The sequence below is a fragment of the Hippoglossus hippoglossus genome, chromosome 19, assembly GCF_009819705.1.
Source record: "Hippoglossus hippoglossus isolate fHipHip1 chromosome 19, fHipHip1.pri, whole genome shotgun sequence".
Taxonomy (NCBI): Eukaryota; Metazoa; Chordata; class Actinopteri; order Pleuronectiformes; family Pleuronectidae; genus Hippoglossus; species Hippoglossus hippoglossus.
Window position 1 is genome coordinate 7,050,247 of NC_047169.1, and position 22,520 is coordinate 7,072,766.

The 22,520-nt window shown below is 42.0% G+C and overlaps 2 protein-coding genes across 5 annotated transcripts in view; both read right to left on the minus strand.

The window, feature by feature from the left end:
• Positions 1 to 440: 440 nt before the first annotated feature.
• On the minus strand, positions 441 to 5,289 carry LOC117753450 (lymphocyte antigen 6D-like). 4 transcript variants are annotated; one of them, XM_034571536.1, is made up of 4 exons: positions 5,149 to 5,213; positions 5,034 to 5,095; positions 4,581 to 4,688; positions 480 to 638 (listed from the first exon to the last, which is right to left on the minus strand). In XM_034571536.1, exons 1-4 carry the CDS (start codon positions 5,163 to 5,165, stop codon positions 535 to 537), a joined length of 291 nt encoding a protein of 96 aa, XP_034427427.1. In that variant the 5' UTR covers positions 5,166 to 5,213; the 3' UTR covers positions 480 to 534. The 4 variants fall into 4 exon arrangements, with proteins under 4 accessions (XP_034427428.1, XP_034427427.1, XP_034427429.1 ...); XM_034571538.1 differs by lacking the exon at positions 480 to 638 and adding an exon at positions 4,287 to 4,483 and having other exon boundaries at positions 5,034 to 5,089; positions 5,173 to 5,289; XM_034571535.1 differs by lacking the exon at positions 480 to 638 and adding an exon at positions 4,287 to 4,483 and having other exon boundaries at positions 5,149 to 5,209.
• A 2,225-nt stretch (positions 5,290 to 7,514) lies between these two features.
• The window catches only part of kcnh4b (potassium voltage-gated channel, subfamily H (eag-related), member 4b), a 37,275-nt gene continuing 22,269 nt past the window's right edge, over positions 7,515 to 22,520 (minus strand). Inside the window, exons 7-17 of the mRNA XM_034571526.1 lie at positions 21,746 to 21,903; positions 21,295 to 21,496; positions 19,540 to 19,734; positions 18,892 to 19,091; positions 18,395 to 18,644; positions 18,063 to 18,277; positions 13,988 to 14,026; positions 12,445 to 12,812; positions 11,471 to 11,562; positions 10,654 to 10,730; positions 7,515 to 9,704 (exon numbers count right to left, since the gene is read on the minus strand). Of these exons, the coding sequence (XP_034427417.1) occupies positions 8,649 to 9,704; positions 10,654 to 10,730; positions 11,471 to 11,562; positions 12,445 to 12,812; positions 13,988 to 14,026; positions 18,063 to 18,277; positions 18,395 to 18,644; positions 18,892 to 19,091; positions 19,540 to 19,734; positions 21,295 to 21,496; positions 21,746 to 21,903 (2,852 nt within the window). The 3' untranslated portion in view covers positions 7,515 to 8,648. The remainder of the gene's footprint in view (positions 9,705 to 10,653; positions 10,731 to 11,470; positions 11,563 to 12,444; positions 12,813 to 13,987; positions 14,027 to 18,062; positions 18,278 to 18,394; positions 18,645 to 18,891; positions 19,092 to 19,539; positions 19,735 to 21,294; positions 21,497 to 21,745; positions 21,904 to 22,520) is intronic.

Below are 22,520 nucleotides of genomic sequence, written 5' to 3' on the forward strand. Positions count from 1 at the left end.
TGACCATGACACAAGGTAGATCCAGTTACATTCAGGTGTGGATCTGTATCAGGGGGAGGATCCGAGAAATGTTTTCACTTACTTTAAAATTGCGAGCAAATTTCAACATTTTCCTTGATATCTCAGAGAATAATTAATGGATCTTCATGAAAAAAATCAGACACACGATGGCGCTATAATATAACTGTTATGTGCTGATGGGACTTTGGTGTGAATTTGAACAGTGCCCAGTCTGCTTTGTTTATCATTCTTTTCAAAATAAAAGTTTCATCTCTTCAAATATCCCAATCACTGTAATAGAAGCCCCTTTATTTTTTTCCTCAAAAAAACTATGTTGCATTACTTCTTTGTCACAAGAGCCCAATGCAGGCAACAAACATCAAACCCATAATAAACACAAGGGAAATATGAAAAATGAAAAGTGAAAAAAGACAAAAGCATTAACTGAATGATCTTTATAAGGACAATGCAGCAAACATTACATTACAGTGGATTGTTCATTCACTGGAAGATGTGTTGCACTATGTTCATTGTTTAGTTGCACAGATCATAGTTGCAGCAGAGCCCGGTTCCTATCCCTGAACGCATCATCGTTCGACAATCAGCTGCTGAAGAGCATCTCTGGAAGTATCTGTTAGCTGTGACAACACGGACAAAATCAGAATGGATCACCAGACATCTTCCTTTCTTTATAGTTGTATTATTGCAGTACTGATGGAAAGAATCATACTTACTAGGGGGTTTAAACCTGAAGTATATACAGACTTGGTCTGAACCAGAGCAGGTCTCAGTGCTGCGTGAACAGTGACTCGTAATGCACTTGTTACACTTCAAGGCTTCACCTGCAAAAGGAAAAAACAAATGTGTGCAGATGGACACAGCATTTTCATTGCCTCTCAATTCTCAGAACAAAAACAAGTTAAGATAAGATAAGTTAAGATAAGATAAGATAAAATAAGATAAGATAAGATAAGATAAGATAAGATAAGATAAGATAAAATAACATAACATAACATAACATAACATAACATAACATAACATAAGATGAGATGAGATGAGATTAGATGACGGGCAAAATGTTAAAGAGGACAGTAAAAATAGACATAAGTAGACTTGCAATATAAATGTAAAGAAATATGAAAATATAAATAAATAGTGTTAACGGAAAATATAAAGTGTCAAAATTAAATTGATTGCATATTAGCCGTTGAATTTCAAAGGCAGAAATGAATATTGTACGGTTTAATGATTTTAAGAGTTTACTCACTGTGGCATTTAGTGAAGGGGTGGGCATGACCATGACACAAGGTAGATCCAGTTACATTCAGGTGTGGATCTGTATCAGGGGGAGGATCCGGGAAATGTTTTCACTGACTTTAAAATTGCGAGCACTTCTCAACATTTTCCTTGATATCTCAGAGAATAATTAATGGCTCTTCATGAAAAAAATCAGACATACGATGGCGCTATAATATAACTGTTATGTGCTGATAGGACTTTGGTGTGAATTTGAACGGTGCCCAGTCTGCTTTGTTTATCATTCTTTTCAAAATAAAAGTTTCATCTCTTGAAATATCCCAATCACTGTAATAGAAGCCCCTTTATTTTTGCTCCCCACAAAAACTATGTTGCATTACTTCTTTGTCACAAGAGCCCAATGCAGGCAACAAACACCAAACCCATAATAAACACAAGGGAAATATGAAAAATGAAAAGTGAAAAAAGACAAAAGCAGCAACTGATTGATCTTTATTAGGACAATGCAGCAAACATTACATTACAGTGGATTGTTCATTCACTGGAAGATGTGTTGCACTATGTTCATTGTTTAGTTGCACAGATCATCGTTGCAGCAGAACCCGGTTCCAAACCTATAATTAATCATCCGTCGACACTCATCCTCTGTAGCGCATCTCTTTTGGTATTCGGTAGCTGTGACAACATGAAAAAAATCAGAATGGATCACCAGACATCTTCCTTTCTTTATAGTTGTATTATTGCAGTACTGATGGAAAGGCTCATACTTACAAGGGGGGTTATAGCTGAAGTTGAGACAGAAATGGGCCGAACTAGTACAGGCCTCAATGCTGCGTGAACAGTGTCTCTCACCTCCACAGTTACACTTCAAGGCTTCACCTGCAAAAGGAAAAAACAGATGTGTGCAGATGGACACAGGATTTTCATTGCCTCTCAATTCTCAGAACAAAAACAAGCTAAGGTAAGATGAGATGAGATAAGATAAGATAAGATAAGATAAGATAAGATAAGATAAGATAAGATGAGATGAGATGAGATTAGATGACGGGGAGATTTGCTGTGTTAAAGAGGACAGTAAAAATAGACATAAGTAGACTTGCAATATAAATGTAAAGAAATATGAAAATAGAAATGGAATAGAAATAAATAGTGTAAACAGAAAATATCCATTGTCAAAATTAAATTGATTGCATATTAGCCGTTGAATTTCACAGGTAGAAATGAATATTGTACGGTTTAATGATTTTAAGAGTTTACTCACTGTGGCCGACAACCAACACCACCAAAAGAGTGAGGATCACAGCCTTCATGTTTTCACTATGTATTAAAACAGTGTCAGAGCCTCAAACTCATCAAGTTCTCTCATAACCCACATATTCATAAATGGAAACATGTCCTACCTGGTGAATTGTCTCCTGAGTTTAGATTCCTCAGATGTGTGCTCCCTGTTTGCAGGATCCCTTTTTATTGTCTGGTTTTGTTGCACAATTCATGAAAATCCAATATTATCCAACTCTGGAAAGCCAAGTATTACACAACTGGCTGACATGTGATAACAACAAAATACCTTTAGACTCCATGTTGATCAAAAATAAAAACAGATGGAGCCCTGCTGGTGATTCCAAGGCCACAGGTTGAGACGAAGCACCGTGTCCTCAGCTGCACTTTAACACTTCCAACCAGGGAAATTTGCAACACTATCATTTTGAGGGACATCGTTCTGGGATGAAACCAAAGAGCTGTGGTTTATTTCATATGACGTCATTCTTATCACCAACATATCGAACAAAAACACCTTCAAACATCAGAAAAGTTTCATTGTTGACATTTGAAGATTTCCAGAGTCCAGAAAATGAAACAGAGCAATAGAAAATCGAAATATGAAAAGAATAACTTCAAAAACCTACAAGTCTTCAAGTAGAGTAATCTTCTACCAAGTCTATTTTTATCCAAGTTTGCAATCTGGCAGATATATGTATCATAAATAGCTCATGATGTCATTTTTCCAAGAATGAACTCGGACGTGTTCCATGTAAACAAACAACAAAGTAAGAAAAACTCAGCTGATGTTGGCAATTTAAACAGTCAGATGAAATATACAATATGAAATATGTTGTTTTTAGGGCAAAATCCAAATTCCTCCTTCCTTCCCGGTGTGGGAGCGGGACCTGAAGCAATGTCATACACTGGAATCATACTTAATCATTAGTTACTCTATGTGACTCATTACATCTTATCCATATTTCACTTTGAGTTCAGAAACACTGACACTAATGGGCCATTCAGGTTGTGATGAATGTGCGTTGACCCCAGGAGGATCCTAAATAAAATCCTCATTCAGAACGACCTGAGTAGATCTGTGTATTGTCACCATCTGCACCTCTGTGCGACACCCTTTTTAGTTATTTCCTCTTTTATTTTGTAATTACTTTCCCTAAATACCAGTAGACAGAGACTCAGAGATTTTTACCTCTGCAAATATGTTGTTGTTGGTGTTTGCTTGTTTGCTTGTTTGCAGGATTACGCAAAACATACTAAACTAATTTCCATGACATTTAGTAAAGGGGTGGGCATGACCATGACACAAGGTAGATCCAGTTACATTCAGGTGTGGATCTGTATCAGGGGGAGGATCCGAGAAATGTTTTCACTTACTTTAAAATTGCGAGCACTTTTCAACATTTTCCTTGATATCTCAGAGAATAATTAATGGATCTTGATGAAAAAAATCAGACACACATTGGCGCTATAATATAACTGTTATGTGCTGATAGGACTTTGGTGTGAATTTGATCTGTGCCCATGTCTTCTGCAAGAACTTGACTTTTAGTATTCACATTTTATTGCTTTGTTTTTTTTCTTTTCAAAATAAAAGTTTCATCTCTTAAAATATCCCAATCACTGTAATAGAAGCCCTTTAATTTGTTCTCCTCACAAAAACTATGTCACAAGAACACAGTGCAGGCAACAAACACCAAACCCATAATAAACACAAGGGAAATATGAAAAGTGAAAAAGGACAAAAGCTCCAAATGAATGATCTTTATTAGGACAATGCAGCAAACATTACATTACAGTGGATTGTTCATTCACTGGAAGATGTGTTGCACTATGTTCATTGTTTAGTTGCACAGATCATAGCTGCAGCAGGACCCGGTTCCTATCCCTGAACGTATCAGATTCTGACAACCACCTGCTGGATAGCAACTCTGGAAGTATCCGGTAGCTGTGACAACACAGAAAAAAATCAGAATGGATGATCAGACATCTTCCTCTCTTTATAGTTGTAGTATTGCAGTACTGATGGAAAGGCTCATACTTACCAGGGTGGTTAAACCTGATGCTGGCACAGACTTGGTCTGAACCAGAGCAGGTCTGAATTCTGCTTGAACACTGAGTCTTACCTCCACAGTTACACCTCAAGGCTTCACCTGCAAAAGGAAAACCAAATGTGTGCAGATGGACACAGGATTTTCATTGCCTCTCAATTCTCAGAACAAAAACAAGATAAGATAAGATAAGATAAGATAAGATAAGATAAGATGAGATGACGGGGAGATTTGCTGTGTTAAAAAGCACAGTAAAAATAGACATAAGTAAACTTGCAATACAGATATAGGAAACATGAAAATAGAAATGGAATAGAAATAAAATAGTGTAAACAGAATATATACAGTGTCATCATATATAAAATTAAATTGATTGCATATTAGCCATTGAATTTCACAGGTAGAAATTAATATTGTACGGTTTAATGAGTTTAAGAGTTTACTCACTGTGGCCGACAACCAACACCACCAAAAGAGCGAGGATCACAGACTTCATGTTTTCACTATGTATTAAAAAAGTGTTAGAGCCTCAAACTCATCAAGTTCTCTCATAACCCACATATTCATAAATGGAAACATGTCCTACCTGGTGAATTGTCTCCTGAGTTTAGATTCCTCAGATGTGTGCTCCCTGTTTGCAGGATCCCTTTTTATTGTCTGGTTTTGTTGCACAATTCATGTAGATCCAATATTATCCAACTCTGGAAAGCCAAGTATGACACAACTGGCTGACATGTGATAACAACAAAATACTTTAAGTCTCAATAATGATCAAAAATAAAAACAGATGGAGCCCTGCTGGTGATTCCAAGGCCACAGGTTGAGACGAAGCACCGCGTCCTCAGCTGCACTTTAACACGTCCAACCAGGGAAATTTGCAACACTATCATTTTGAGGGACATCGTTCTGGGATGAAACCAAAGAGCTGTGGTTTATTTCGTTGTAATAACCTCAAAATCATACAAAACACTTTTGGAGTTTCAGGTGTAAACAGCATTGCAACCAAATCCAATACAATGGAAGTAAATGGTGACCCATTCTTCAGACATATAAAACAACAGAGGAAACATTCTCCTTATTCCAAGTCAGTGAAGCATCAATTTTAAAACTGATAATAAAAAATTTAAAAACGTTGCATCATGTGGCTTAAACCGTGGATTTTAGAAACTTCCCTGTATGCCATCCTCAGAGTGGCTTCTCTGTGCTCACTTTTACACTCACTAAATAATCCCAGAATAATGCATCTGCTCGTTCTGGTGGCCAAAACCTTCTGGTGCAGCTGCTGCATGCAGGGTTACAGGAACTGATGACAGAGATGCAAGATAGCTGCTTGCCAACTCCGCTGCTTTTAGTTGTACCTTGTACCAATTGCAGATCCGGAGTCATAGGAGTTCATGTCTGTAAACAGCTCATGCACTCGCTGGCTCCAGCGCAGACACTGTTTGGCAGGACTCCACAGTTACATCTCAAGGCTTCACCTGCATAAAGAAAAATATCATGTTTACCAGCTTGAAAAAAGTTAACTATGACACAAACATTAAAAAAGAGTAAAACAAAATGGCACATGTGCAGTTGAACTCACTCTAGGCTGACAACTAAGACAAACAAACGAGCAAGAATGTCATCCGGGCTTTTCCTCACTGGGTGACGTACGGCGGGGAAACACGCACTTACACTGCTGATATCCAGGAAACGAACTGAACAGTACGATTGATCATTAAACTAATAGATACTGACACAATCACAAGAAAGACAACAAATACTAATATTTACTGTGACTTTCCCTTAACGTGCAGGTTTAACAAATAACACCAGTTCTCTGACCAAACTCCATTTTAAGGTCAAAGCATGACAGTATCTCTTATTTCACAAAATCAATACAACTGGCTGCACAAACAGAGGATGAAGACAAACAGATCGCGTGTTTAAACTGAGTCAGTGGGCATGAAATGAACCAATAAATAAATATGATAAATAATAATAATAAAAAAATGCTTTGGAGTTTACTTATGCATCCTGAAACCCTGAATGTAAAAAAACAAAGCAACTGAATAAAATAAAAAAATTGAATTAACATCAAAACTCAATTTGCACATTGTCATGAATATCAGTCCCCTTAAACATGTCAGATTTTTTTCATCAAGTGATTGATTCCATAAATTATTAAGTAAATGTGGAAAAACTAATGTTTCAGAAAGTCCAGCAGTTTTTGCGTAATCCTAACAAACACACAACTGCCAGTGAAAACATAACCTTGTGACCTGTTTCTCCGGAATCCTGAGGCTGATGAACCTGCTGCGAAAGTTTTAGTCCAGACGGACTCATAGACAACTCATTGACTTCACAGCCACTGAAGTGCGAAGAGGAGCAGCTGCAGTAAATCCTCTTTTCTTTTAAGAAATCCGGCTGTAGAGAGTTTCTGTGTTCGGTTCTCTCCAGAGGTTTTAATTAACTTTCTCCTTCATGGTAAATTAATACAATTTTTTTTCTTCTTCTCTTTTTGGGATTTACTCTAAGAGTACATAGGAGATAATAAAAACGTACACATTTTCAATCTGAGTAGTCATCAAGATTAAGCACTATATAAATACAGATCATTTACCTTTCGACTGAAAAAGGCACATGAAGAAAAATTATAGGAATTATAGGCAAAATTATAGGAAAACTATAGTGTGACTGCTGCCCAAAAAATGCAGGAAAAGGTGAATATTTGAAAAAATGTATGAGGAGTAGGGAAAAGTAAAATGATCGCAGGAACAAGCTGAATGTTCTGACGGTTGAATTCACTTGAGGTACATTATGCAGGAGCTGTTGAGGACCAGAGCCCAAAATTAGCGACTGAAAAAAGGCGGAACAAGCAAAGTAGGTGAATTCAAGTTGTTTCTGAAGCTTTGCCACAAACATTTGATTGAGTGTGAATCACAATCAGTCCAAAGGTTTTTACCAGATGTTCTTTTTGAAGCTGAATCTCCGCAGGACCCATCCAACAAACAGCTTTTCAGAATGAAATGCATCAATTGTGCCACTACAGTAAAGAACAGAGTCAGATATTGTCTGCACACTTTATTTCGTCAGCCAGGGAGGAATCATTCAGAATATCAGAATCAATCAATCAATCAGAATAGTATTCTTGAATATTCTAAATACTATGTGAGTATCGTAAAGGTTTTTATCCCGAGAGGCAAATTCATATTTAGTCAATTAATAAGTATTAAATATTTAATGGGACCCACTTTTCAGCTAAATGTTTGTATTTATTTATGTTTACATTTATCAGCAACTATATTTACTGAATCATAGAACCCTTTCCACCTTTCTTTTTTGTGAAAATCCAATAAACCTGGAGGAACAAGAACGAATATTATCTCCTGAAGGACAGAATTAAAAAAAAGAGATGTTCCATGAAACTCGGATAGAAATCATACACTTTGTATCGTGAACTGCTTTGTGGAGTTTGGATATTCATAGTCAAAGGACCAATCTGCAAATAAAAAATGCTAAACTCCGAAAAACATTCAATTCAACCAGAAGGAGAAACAATCTCTGCACAAACTGAATTCCCATTATGCAAGGTGAAGTGTGTGACATGAAAACATCCCCCTGCTCTGACCTGTCTTTAAAGACAGTCTCTGTGTGCACAAGCGACAGGTTCTCATGTACTGCAGAATGCTCGCCCACCGATTTGGGAACCTTTTCCTTAGGAAAAAGAATAAACAACTTTACCATGCAAGGAGGTAACAGGTTTCATCAACTGCAAATTGCACCAAGGATGTCGGAAATATTAAAGAGATATATACTAGAACCACTACTGTGGAGCTTTTCTTTAAAGACACACTTTAGTAAAGCCAAGATAATGCACAAATGACATGCTTTTGCATAGAAATGGTGTAAATTGCGTGGAGTTTGACAAATACGAGAGCCCAGGAATTAAAAGGGGGAAATACAGCACACATTGACAACCTCCAGCAGAGTCTCTTTAAACACTGTAAGAATTTGCATTTCAGTTACTGTTGCTTTTCTTCCCAGCTGCAGTGAAATCAGTGAGTCTGCCCCTGAAACAGTCTAATCTGTGAGGTCCAGACACCACGACTGTTCTGTGCTCTGGGTGTGCACGCCGATGCTGGATCTTCGTGATGACACACTTTCACTGTCCCTGCTCTCCATAGAGCCCCCGTTCCCCAGTAGGCACTCCAGACTGTTATGTTCTGTGGCAGTTGGGTCGCGCAGTGGTAGATGGGGCCCAAGAGCGTCTGATTGTGGCGACCCTGAATCCAGGGAGGATCTGGGAGGGTGGCTGGGCAATGTGGGCGGAGAGGCAGAGACAGGGTGGACGGAGGGGTAAGAGTCCTTGATTTGGAAGATGGAGGTGTCCTGGATCAGATTTTGAGATGTTGGGGAGGACATCAGAGCACATATCTCCTCATGTGAGGTTTTGGGTAAACTGAGATGAGAGTCTGACTGCAGGCAGAGGTGGGGGTAAGAGCTCGGTGACGAGTCCAGCAGGCTGTGTGTGGACGTACCTGTGGGGGCGCTGGACAAATGATACAAGTGTTCATCACTATCACTGGGAGGCTGCAGGCACAAAGTGGGCTGGGACTGGCTGATGGCCGCTGGGTGAGCACTGAGAGGTCTGTTGTCAGAGGCGTCCCCCCCAGCAAGGCCTGGACCTCCACCCTGGAAGCCCGGGCTGACGCTGACAAGAGACGGGCTGGTCCACACAGGTGTGATTGTGCTCTCAGAGCCGCGACACAAGCCCAAGTTGGGCGCAGAGTTCAGAGAGAGGGGCGGAGAGGAGGGAGCAGCTGGACTGGGAGATTGAGGTCGATGGTGGCTCTCTGTCTGGGTTTCCGCAGCTCCACTGTAGCTCCAGTGGCCAGCGGGGGGGACACTTTGGTGGCTGTGGACTTCGTAACTCCCAGGGTCGTTGTGGACGTGGTAGGCTGATGGTAGGTTGAACGATATGCCAGTGCTGGGGTCTGTTTGGGGGACGGGCACCATCTGGACACTGTACGGGTATGTGGCTTTGTAGTGATGCACGGAGATGTAAGTCTGGAGGAGGTGCATCATGTGGTGGAGGCCCTTGGTGAGCTCAGATACTTCCTGGTTTAAGGTTCCCATCTGTGCAGAGAGAACACAAGGTTTAGGCGTGCTGGCCTTTCTCTTTTTACCATCACACAGAGAGAACATGGTAAAGTTTGCAAAAACAGCTTCAAAATATAACAAATCTACCCAATTACTCAGACTTATGTCCAGATATAATTTTCCAGCGACCTCCAAAAGGACAACCAAACAATTTATCGTCCCCTCTACGACATATTCCACGCAATAGTGAAATCCAGAGGGACGCCGACTGCAGGTCAATGACGCAAATATGGAAGAAAGGAGAAAAGAAAACTGGGAACAAGTCGGTGAACCAAGAGGGAAAAGGGACCAGAGAAAAGCTGGTTTGTCATCATTAGAATTTCTTTTCTCCAGTCTGTGGAGTCAGCACTCCTGGCAAGCCTCTGCACTGCAGAAGTGCCCCACCGATTAATTAATATGGACTTCAGACAGCACCTACCTGGGCCCATCTGGATGCTCTACTTCCACCTGCTTTGGCTCTATTCATGTTCAGATTAAAAGTGCAGGGTCAGATTGAGACACAAGGCAGGAACTTGATCTCACTGTGATTCAGATTCAGATTCCTTTAATGGTCATTTTTATGGAGGTGCATAAAAAGGAAATAGCGTTTTGCAAGTAGAACACATTACATTAAGAGACATCACAGTGCAACAAAGAACTTTCGTCTGTCTGATTTATTTGTCAGGGACGAATCTGACGGAAAACCTTTTTCTTATTGCGCTGTCAGTGAATCCTTTTCTCAATATCTTATTTAATGGAATTAGCACACAGGTTTTACTCTCACATTACAAATTCTTTAATGCTTCATGCTTCATATTTGTCATATTCCAAAAGAGAAGACAGAAGAGATGGATACAGAGCTGGCAACAAAGTTTATTCAGAGGTGGTTTTAAATCAAATCTTTGATCCGAACATTTTTGATTTCATTGAAGAGGCTGCACTTTACCTTATGGTTGAGTTGACTGATACTCTGCCGGACCTCCTCGGTCTCCAGCAACAAGGTGGAGTTCGCCTGCGTGGAGTCTGTTAAAATAAGAAAGCAGATGAAATCCAGACGAAGCAAATAAAAAAAACTTTCTTTAACATTGCAACATTTGTTGATTTTTCTGAGATTAATTTATGTTTAGATGACTGATATTGATGCCAAATAAAAATCTGGGTCTAGTGGATTAAAATGTGGTTCTATAAGAGGATTGTTGGTGGAGTTGTGAACTCTCCAGGTGCCCTTGACTTCGTGAAGGATCCATAACAATGAAGCTTGTGAAGACTTTAAACACGACTGACGACACATGACAGAACACAGCTCAAAGTATCTGGACTCACTGAGGCTCGTATTAGAAACAAAAAGCAGGCCATCCTCCAGGAGGCGCTGTAGAGCCACGGCATGGAGTTAAAAATGCAGGAGGTGCATCCTTCACTACACTTTTTTTTTGTGTATATAGTTGCACTGGTTTGCATCTGCAGCCAAAGCACTTTATTACATTGAGGTGAACGACTCTGAGTGAGCAGAACCTGATATTCTCATTAGATTGACAGTGGTGATCAGTGAAAGCTCAGGTCAGAGGATCAGCACCTGGCTTTGACCTCAGTTGTCCTTTAACATGTTCTCTGACTCTCTGGACACCAGGCTGTCATTTCACTCCTCTGCACTCTCATGTTTCCCCAGAGAGGCGCCGTGCAGCGTCCACAGTTTGAACTCCGGAGTTTACCTCCAGCCATCTGGCACCTGGCTGACCCTCGCAGCTGGAGGCGGCTTGACTTACCCTGAACGCTGCCCCCTCTGCTGGCTTTCGGCCCGCTGTGCTCCACGTTAAAATGGAACGTGTGCCCATTGTCTTCGATGCCATCTACAACCCTGGTGGGAGGGGGTGAAAGGGGAGAGAGGCTTGCGTTAGTGTAACAGTAGAGCTTTTTCAATTATCACCGGAGCCGGCAGACGACCCAGGTATGCGCCACGAGAGCTCGCTGCTGGCAGAGGCCCACGTGGGCTCGAACACCCGAGCTCTCTGAACCAGCACTTACCCATATCTAGGACTTACTGGATGACTGAAGGATACATTATGAATACAGATGGTTGGGGCACGAGGATAAGGTGCTCTGGCAATGGAATGCAGTGACATCTGTTAAAATTTGCAATGCAAATACACAGGATTTACATTAAGTAGATGATGCAGGTTTCTCAGGCATGACTTTAGGTGTCCATTACTGCAACACCTTATATTCAGGTCATATGAATAACGTGCTCTGCAGAGTTCAGTCTACATACTGGGGCAGCACAGAGAGGGAATTCATTCAAAGTAATCAATCTTATAAGAAAAATAACCTTCTGCGTTTTGATGATTCAACTGTGTATTGGAAGTCTATGAAATGAAATAGAAGTACAGGAAGTCATAGATTTGATATGATGAGAACTTCTGATACTAAAAACAATAAATACAAAATATATGGTGACTGGAGGTGCTGTAGACTAGCCACAGAAACAAAAAGAAATCAGGGGCGTCCTGGGAAACAGTATTTAAACAGATCTTTTGAAAGTTGAACCATTGTGCATCTGCAGCCAAAGCACTCATTATCCCAAATTACATTGACTGAATGGAACCTGATATTCTTCATAGAATAATAGTGATGATCATAAAAGCTCAGGTCAGATGATTTGCTCCTAGATTTGACTGTTAAGAGTTTCCTTTTGTTTTCTGCTGTTGTTCGGAACCTGAAGTTACTTTAATTTTCACCATACCTGGGACTAAGGTCTGGGGGTGCATAGCAGGTGACGGTCGGGATGAGCAGCTTCGTAGGCTTCTGCTCAGCCCCTGACTCTGCCTGGGCTGAGGTCGAGGCTGGGGTGCTGTGCTCTCGTTTGGTCGGCGGCACAGGGGACGAGCTCTGGCCGAGAAAGCCACGGCTGAGATTGGGGGAGCGGCAGCGGCGCAGGGCGTTGAACTGCCGCAGCTCGTCCCCCAGGAGGTTTCCCAGGGATGTGCGGCGCACGGGGCTGCTGAAGTTGGGCAGCTGGAGGTTGCGACGGGAACGGGTGGCAGGAGAGAGGTGGAAGGCGTCGTCTGGGTCGTCACCCTTGGTTTCCACGATGGAGGGGAGCCTGGATTCCTGCAAAATGGGAAATATCACACACAGGCGTAAATTATACAGTTTCTAAAATTAAGTTTTCACTTAAGAATCACAAATCCTAAACTGCCTTATCTGTATTCGTGCTTGTGAAAAACTGAAGATATGTAAGCAGATTAGAAACTGTGGAATGATAATCACACAAAAAGTGAATCATATTAGAAAATCAGCCGAACTTAAAATGCCTACCTTTCTCCCTAAAACCTTTAATGACTACTCTGGCACATAATGAATGGCAAATAATGTGTTACAGTTGATATTCAGTGACATTAATTTAATCCTGTTATGCTCTAACCATGGCTGCATATGCCTATGTTGGTTTTATATTAGAAACAACTTAAAATAACAAAGATAGCACTGTAAACAGTAGTGTAACAATATAAATATAAGGTGGGGAGATACAGGGAGGTGCATACAGCAACAAAGTGAGAAAAGTAGCTCATAAGGTTCTACAGCAGGAGAGCTATTGACCCAGTTAGGGAGTGAACTCCAGGGACTGAACTACCCTCTGTTCCACATGAGTTTCAACCTGAAGGGGAAGTCCTGCACAAAACCCTCACACAGTGTTGCAGCATGTCCCACAAACACTGGGGATTTTACCTTGAAGACACACACACACACACACACACACACACACACACACACACACACACACACACACACACACACGTGTCCGCTAAAAAAACAGGAACTTAAAAGTGCAACAATGCCAATTATACCACAGGGATGTGTAAAAGAGTCCAATATGCATGTGTGATATTTATTGTTATAATTACACAAAATCTGTGTGATTTTACTTCCCCTTTCTATTGTTGTACTCCGTGGGAGAATTACGCAACATTTTGGTCCTACAAATTTCTGTACGTTAGCCTCTCTGTTATTGTGTTTGTAAGTTTACCCACTAGTTTAAAGTTATAGTGTAATATACTGATGTATTTGTGGAGTGAAGGTTTGTAATGTTTGGCTCATTTTGCCGGAATATAACAGCATAGATAGAATTACATATCTCACCACAGTTGTGCCGTGGTCTTGGTCATTTAATATTTAATAGCATTCAGGCTTTGGGAATTTATCACATCTTAAGGAAACCATGTCTTGCGGGCAAAGGAAAATAAAGACCCCTCAGAGAGAAGAAGTTGAATTTGCATTGAACTCACATGGGAGAGCCTGGGTGACCTTGAAAACCTGTTGAGACCCTGCAGAGACAGAAAGAAAGCAAAGGGAATTACAAAAAGACGTAGCTACAGGCATGATGTATCTATTCACTTCATTTCCAATCTATGAAATCTTTAACAATCGAAACGAGACCTTGCAATTACATATTGGGAAATGAATGAATTTCGGCTATATATGCATTTACAAATATGTGTCTCATTCATATTCTTTCCACTGGAACAGTTTCCCCTTTGGCCATCACTTAAACGTCCTTGGCCGCTTTGCCACACAAGCCGAACCACATGATCCCTTTCCCCACACTCCCATTACAGAGGGCTTCCAGCTGAAGTTTGCCTCTCTGCTGGTGTGTGGAGAAACTGCGAGCGTAATCACCGGCTGAACGGCGAATGAAACTGTGGTGGAGTGCGAAGCCTCCCCTCATGTGTGAAGAACGTGCCGCTGACAACACGGCTTAATGTGACAACACGAGCCACAGTCTGTCACCAGTCAAGTGCCAGTGACGCTCTTTGATGCAGGGAAGCCAATTCACTGAGGATACACATTGAATTTAATCCTTCGCTGAAGCACAATATTGAGTTTAAATATCACCGCCGCTGAAAGGAGAATTAAAGCGAAAAATGAAAGTGTAGCTGTGAATCTCTACATCTCTTCAGAGGGCGGTTGCGACGTGAGAGGCAGAGGGGGAGAAATCTGAGAGTCTATTCAAGGCAGAGACAAATTCTCCTCATAAGTACAATTAACCCTGGAGCAACGTGGGATGATTAACCAGCCGGCTATATTAGTGCCAAGTGACGTTAATTGAACATCAATATCAAATAATGGGCCATTGATGCCAAAGTGTCCCACATAGGAAAGTGGGTTTGCAGGAACTTAAATGAGGAATCCTGTCACTCACAAGTGTGCTATCTTGTGTTTGCACATGCACGTTACTTTGTGCACACAAGACCAGAGTGAGGGGGGGTGGGGGGGGAGTAGAATATGTCAGTGTTACATACAGTGTATTGTGCCACTTATTTTTCAAATCCAGAAGGCATTTTGTGGGAGCTGTTATTGCTTCATGAGATTAGCGAAAGTCTAGAAATAGGGCGAAATGGCCCCCGATAGGGGAATGTGGACATGATGGCAAAATTTCCTAAACATGTGACCAACCATTGAAAAAGTCTGGGGGCTCTGGGTTAGGGTTAGAGCTTGGTGTTAGCCTGGTGTAGCCTCTGGGTTTATGGGTTAAGCCCAGGGCTTGGGGAGCCAACAGGGGCTTCTCCAGGCTTAGGTGGATGAGGCTGGGCGCCCTGGTTTAAGGTGAGAGCTTGGGGTGCCTGACCAGTGAACCTCCCGGCTGTTGGGGGCTCGGGCATAAGGTTAGAGATTGGGGCACGTCCAGGCTTTGGGATCGAGCCTCGGGGCACTGCGGTAAGATTAGGGCTCGGTGAATCCAACTAGGCCTCTTGGGGGCTCAGAAACGAGGGGCTATAGGTAGAAAGTGAAGCACAATTTAAACAAATGTTTGGCTTCACTTATTCAAAAATGTATGTTAGCGGGTAATGTGGGAAACATTTGACATAATAGATGTTTGAAATAGTTTTTAAAAAAGCCAACAGAGTGTAAATTCATCATTAAAAGTGTAGATTAAATTACACTGGTATGATCATCTGGGATGTTTGTCTGCAACATTGACCTCATTGTCTCTCAAATAAACTCTCTGTGCTTTCGTGCTGTTTCCAGCGGCTGCCTTCATCACCTCTGTTAAACTGTTGTTGTTTTCCAAAACCTGATCGGTCAGCTTGTTCTTCACACCCCATGACCACCGACTACTTAACTCTCCCCGTGGCAACATGGTAATTATAGTCCAACAAATTTTGATTCAGCGCTGGCCCCAGAGTGGAGGAGTGACCTTCCCACTCTGCCCAGGACAGAACAATCACTACACATCTCTAAAACTCACCTCCCCTAAGAAATAAGCCGAGCTCCTGGGGGACCAAATTCAATCAAACTGACCTTTAACCGACAATAACACATTTATTGGGCTGCTTGGTGACAAACACAACTCTGACACACTATTGTCTTTTCATCTGATATGAGAAACTTCTTCAAACACATCTGGCAGTTGCAGAGGGACATTATTATTCATTCAGAGTTGTGTTTCTCTTCATGTCTTAGCTCTGGGTCTCCACCTCCTCCTGATGGAAATATCCTGCTCTCTGGCTCCTAAATGCTCCGTGATGTTCACCAGCGACACACTTGCTATTTATTCCTGTCTTTTGGTAGTGAACAAACAGCCAAAAATAAGGCGATGAAAGCCGAGAGTCAACAGAAACAGAAAAGTGACATTTGATACATACTTATTATAAAATGAAATGAAATTGATTAGAGTTGCTTTTAAGAAACTGAAAACTTAGTGATCACCAATTAATTTCATCTTGAATTTTTTGCTACATTCATAAAAGCAGTATATCCAAATACTACGGTGTCAAAGAAAACACAAACTTTGAAGAGTCAGGGGCTTACAAGAGGTGTAAAACTTTTATGTTCTCTATCCAAACCTATTGAAAAGAATTTAATAGACTGCCCTGCAATAAAAGTTGAAATAAATTTACAGAGTTGGCAAAAAAAAATATACCTAATTTACCATCTGGCACTCAGGGTTTTTCCCTTTTAGACAAGATAAAGTAGTCCCTTTTGGACACCTTACAGCGTAATGGGCATTCCTACAATCTGTTTACTTTGTGCAGTGTCTCTCTACAGTTGGCTGAATACTGTAAATTCATTTCTCAATTATCGCTTTAAGAGTAAAAGGAACTCCCATCCTACAACAACTCCTGCCTGAAACCACCCACCATGACGATGCGCATGAGATGAGGATGTTTGTATGTGTGTGTGTGTGTGTGTGTGTGTGTGTGTGTGTGTGTGTGTGTGTGTGTGTGTGTGTGTGTGTGTGTGTGTGTGTGTGTGTGTGTGTGTCAGGAGTCTGCGGGAGCTCGGCCAGGTAGCAGCGAACTCCTTCATCCTGTCAAGCGGGAGGTGTTGAGCATAAATCCTAAGCAGATGGTGTGATAGAGTTAGAGAGCTGGTAGTTGTGACCAGCCTCACCCCGGAGAAGACAGAGTCTAAATTATCGGGTGTAATAATTCTAGTAAAGTACATGTATGGCATCTGTACACCAAACAGAGATGAGAGGAAAGTTAACTTCTCTACAATAATGTGCTTATGTATCATATGTGTGGTTTCTGAAATGTGACAAATTTGAATATGTGATGAATCTTAACCGGAAGGAAACTCGGGTATAATCATTCTGTTGTTGAGGCCCTCATTAATTCAGCTGAAACAGTTTTCCCTGCGGTAATTAATGTGGCCGGCACAGATGTCCTGTCCGTCAATGGCCTTTGGGAACTTAGGTGAATGCTTAATGGGAGGTACAATACAAATGTTTGAGATTGACATTAAGTACGAGACAGGGGAAAGTCCTGGGGGAGATTCGTCGGTTTTGTCAGTCACACATCATTGACATCGTGGCGTTTATTTGTTTGGAACATACGGTTCAACAAAGGGAAATTAACTGGGGAATTTCAGCAGGTTTAAAGAAGCAAAACTGCGCCTGGGAAACATCAACATCCGCACGTGCATCCTGTCCACAGATGGAGGATTATCCTGCCTTATGTAATGCTTTCTTGAATAACTGTGAGTGGCAACAGGCGGCGCCGAGGGGAGGTCAGCGCCGCGTGTGTAATGTCATCCTGTGCTGTGTGTCAGGGCGGTAACAGGGAAGCGATACGCCTCTCACTCACTCACTCATCGCCACTGCTCTCCTATAAATATGTACTAATGTACAATATAATGAACACGTAATTAATGATTCATTGTTTGTTTTGATGAGTTAGGAAATGAGTTAAACTAGACACAGAAAAATAAATATTAACATCACATTCAATCAACACCAGTTTTGTGTGTGTGTCTGTGTGTGTGTGTGTGTGTGTGTGTGTGTGTGTGTGTGTGTGTGTGTGTGTGTGTGTGTGTGTGTGTGTGTGTGTGTGTGTGTGTGTGTGTGTGTGTGTGTGGCACCTCGTCCTGGCTGCCCTCACGCAGGTTGTACGTGAGGTTGTTGTGGATGTCAGAGGCGAACACGCTGGCGTATTCCGGGTAAAGCTCCAGCACCTCTTTCAGGCCTCGCACACTGATATACTGCAGGTCACAGTAGGTCAACGCCTTCACATCAGCATTGGTCTTGATCACCTGCTCTGCTCCAGGCAGGTCAGACCCAATCAGGTCGCCCTTTCCTAAAATAAATAAACAAAGAAACAACAATTATAATTATATTTATTACTCTACTTTATGCTATATACACACACTGTAAACATTATGCTACAAAAAAGTCCCTCGGCTACAATACAGACCTAATATGGCGAGCACCATGCAGTCTTTCAGCACCTCCAGAGACCCCGAGCAGACAAAGTAGCTGGCATGTAGTGCATCACCCTGACGGATCAGATACTCCCCAGGGACGCAGAAGGAGGTTTTTATATGAAGGGAGAGCGAGCGCAGGCAGCCACGACTGGCCCCCTTAAAGACCGGCAGCTGGAGGATGTCCTTATTCAGATGCATGGCGATGTCAGCCCGCAGCTCGTCAGGGAAGTCGTGCAGGAGCTGGGGACGGGTGACAGATGTAATGAGATGCGACACTGATTGGTAATTAGGGAATGGATTGTTTTGCCACTGGTTCCCCCCTTTTGAATTTCAATAGGATGTCAGTGGAGGGTTTACAGGAGGCAGGGTGTAGTGCAAGAGCTGAAACAATTACAGCTGTTAATGGTTTCACTGCTCAAATGCCATCAAGACTGACAGCAGTGTGTACACAGGTATTACATGACAGGAACAATGAAGGGACTCCTACCTCGTTGGCATCTATACCGTTGTTGACAGACCATGTGGTCTGGAAGTACTCCAGCATGCGCTGCTTGATCTGCTGGGGCAGGCGGTGGACACGGATGAAGTCCTTCAGGTCCTTCATACGTGTGTGGTAGAGAGAGCGGCGTGAGTACATGCGCTGGATGATGGCCGTCACGTTACCAAAGACAAGGGCGTGCATGAGCGCTGTGTGAGAGATGGAAACAAACGTCATGGCAGGAAATAAATGGATGTATAAAGGATGATTATATTTAAACAATACAATTAAATATTTTGAAAGTTGTAGTTGTGAAAACTTTTTCTTATATATTTAATTTTTACTTCCTTTAAAATAATTTTCCGGCTTTAAAATGCATACCATCCATTTCTGTGCTTATTGATCCACACAGTAATTTACGGCTTCATTTATCTCACTGTCCTGACAAAATAAACACACAATTATCTTACGGGTTGTTGCGCCATTTCTTGCCACCTTAGCAAACATAATCTGGTTGTTGGTATATAAAGATGGCGACAAGCTGCTTCATAAGATCCAGCCAAACCGTCCAGCCCACTTCCTGCTGTATTCCCAGCAAACGGAGCCGCCGCTCTGCCAGGACGCCAGAGGGAGAATGTGCCCTTGTGTCAGACGTACCGCCGATGAGCATGGTGCAGATGGAGAAGATCTTCTCAGCGTCGGTGTTGGCGCACACATTGCCAAAGCCCACACTGGTCAGGCTGCTGAGGGTGAAGTAGAGGGCAGCTATGTAGGAGCTGCGCACCGTCGGGCCCCCAACCGTGCTGTTGACATAGGGCGTCTCCAGACGTTTGCCCAGCTCGTGGAGCCACCCTGAACGAGGAGGGAGACAGAAGGATAATGTCCACGGGGTGTAGTTCATGATGTCTGAGTGTCTTCTGTTGGAGGTGGCAGGACGATACAACAATACCTGCTCTATGAGACAAAAGTGCATGTTTGGGACTGTGTGTGTGTGTGGTTGTGTGACAGAAAGAGAGCGGCAGCACTGTCAGCAGGCTGGCATGTCGGTGCAGGACAGGGCAGAATAGATTGAATCCTCCAGGGATAAATAAGGCTGAGTGTTAATTAGCGGCTGTGACCCAACCTCTCTATAGACAGACAGATATGAGGGCACATACTGACACAAATGTATGCACAATCAAATGGAAACACACACACACACACACACACACACACACACACACACACACACACACACACACACACACACACACACACACACACACACACACACACAGGTTGCACGGGAGATTGGACCAGATGCTTAATTTTGCTGTACATGCAATATCCAAGTATGGTGGTTTTAAAGTCATATGTGGCTGTGAAGCTGCAGAAATAATCTAGATAAACTAGTAGTCATTTAAATAGTAATAAATAGAATAGAATAGAATAGAATGCCTTTAATGTCATTGCACAGCGAAATTTAGCATAAAAAACTGCGTCTTTGATCTGATGCAGGTGAAGACGTCAATAATAAAACAAGATATTTCTCAAATAATTCATGAAATAAAAAGCTTGTCACTTTTTTACTATTGGTCTCCGTGTGGAACCATTTTCTAACAGTGACTCAGACATTTGAACGCTGCCTGCTACCAGCTTTTGATCTGGTTTCAAGACAGTCCTCATTAGAGTGCCAGAGTTTGGTGTTCGCCACCATCTCACCACTGAGCACAGTTAGAAATCCCAATAGGTGAGACATGACTATTTATAGCTGAGTGGGGACAAAACAAATGTCTAGTTGGGAAAAGTCTAGACTATTAGATTAGATTTGTATTAGATGAGAGAATTTACTGCCTCCAAGTTGGTTTAATCACATATTAGATTTGATTTCCAGCCAGAGGTCACAGTAAAAACAATAGATAGAAGATCGATGGATAGAATAACAATCAGTAGAGTGAATACCTCCACCAAGGCCCAACAATCCCCTTAAATTAGATCAAGCTGCACCAAATTTCACACATTCATAGATATCAATTCCATGGATGATTTTTTCATTGAGATACATGAATTTTTCCTTGGGAAAATGCTGTATATTGCAATGTTGGAAGAGCATATCTTTGCATGTATAGAATCAATATCAAGGCTTTACTATCAGCTGAATATTATTGTTAGAATATAGTGAGTGGATCCGCCCCCTGGTTTGGATTGGTACCAAAATTTCTTCCCTGATCCATACCACATACTTCCACCAGGTTTTATTGAAATTAGATGAGTTGTTTTTGTGTAAAAAAAACAAACAAAAACGGACCAACAACAAACTCACAGGGGTGAGAACATAAGAGAGATGACAACGGTTAAATGATTTTCACACCCTTCCAGCACGAAAACACCAAACCTGACCTTTCCACCTCTGCTTGCACTTGCACGACTCACCAATGTCCCAGCTCTCACTGGTCTCTATCTCCTTGCGTCCAATCATGTACCAGATGCAGGCCATCCAGTGTGCCAGCAGCGCAAACACGGACATTAGTAAGGTCAGCACCATGGCGCTGTACTGGGAGTAGCGGTCCAGCTTCTGAAGCAGACGAAGGAGGCGCAGCAAGCGCACAGTCTTCAGCAGATGAACCAACGAGGTCTGAGGGGAAGAAATAGAGAGAAAGGGAGAAAGGGAGGAAGAGGAGTAGGTGAAAAACTGATTTTGAAAACCAAAGTGTGCAGTGTTATAATCTACAAACACACATACACTACATATACACAGTGAAGCTGCTTTGCTCAACAAAATCTGGTGTATGAACCTTGCAAGTGCTCAGCAGCCTGGAAAACGGAAGGAGCTTTATTTCTAAAGGCGACATACACCAGCTTCAGCAATCACAGCTGAACTCACCACGGTGATGTTGAAGGCATACAGCAGGTCAAAGGGGAGGGCAGCCACCAGGTCCACAAAGAACCAGGTGGTGGCGTAGTGGATGCAAATGGAGCGCGCCTGATACACCACCTGGCCCGACTGGCTCACGTAGGTGGTGCGGAAGTTCAGGATGATGTCTGCAAATGTGGAGGTTAAAGGTTATTTCGTTCTCTGCGACAAAACGAGAGGATTTAGTCAAACTCATAATCATGAAGATGTCACAAATTGTGCCCAGTGAAGTCTTTTGGCTGTGGGAGAAAGTAGGAGTACCCTACAGAAAACCCACATAGGTACATGGAGAACCCACAGAAAGGCCCTGGTTGCAATATGCATTAACTCGTAACAGATCGACATATGTCAGTGCTCTAGGGCCAGTTTGCCAGACAGATCATTGAACCTTAGTGTCAGACTCTAACAAGCACATAACAAGCAGATCTCCGGGTGTGAGGCTGAAACCGCATCCGTCACCCAAGCTGTCGATGTGTGCAGAGACGATGGCTCATCACTCAATACGGATTTCACTTATGAGGAGTTAAAGACAAGGGAGATGATGATAATGGTGGTGAATGTTAGGGAGCACACACAGAATAGTGTGAGATGCAAGATCATCAAATTAAAATCAGTGGCACCTGCTTTCCAATACGCTATATTCCCTGAAGTAGCATTTTTTATATGCTAAACCTTAATTAGTCACGTGACTTCAAAACAAATACAGGACATATAATAGGTTGAAATAAGCAAACTAAGTAGATGA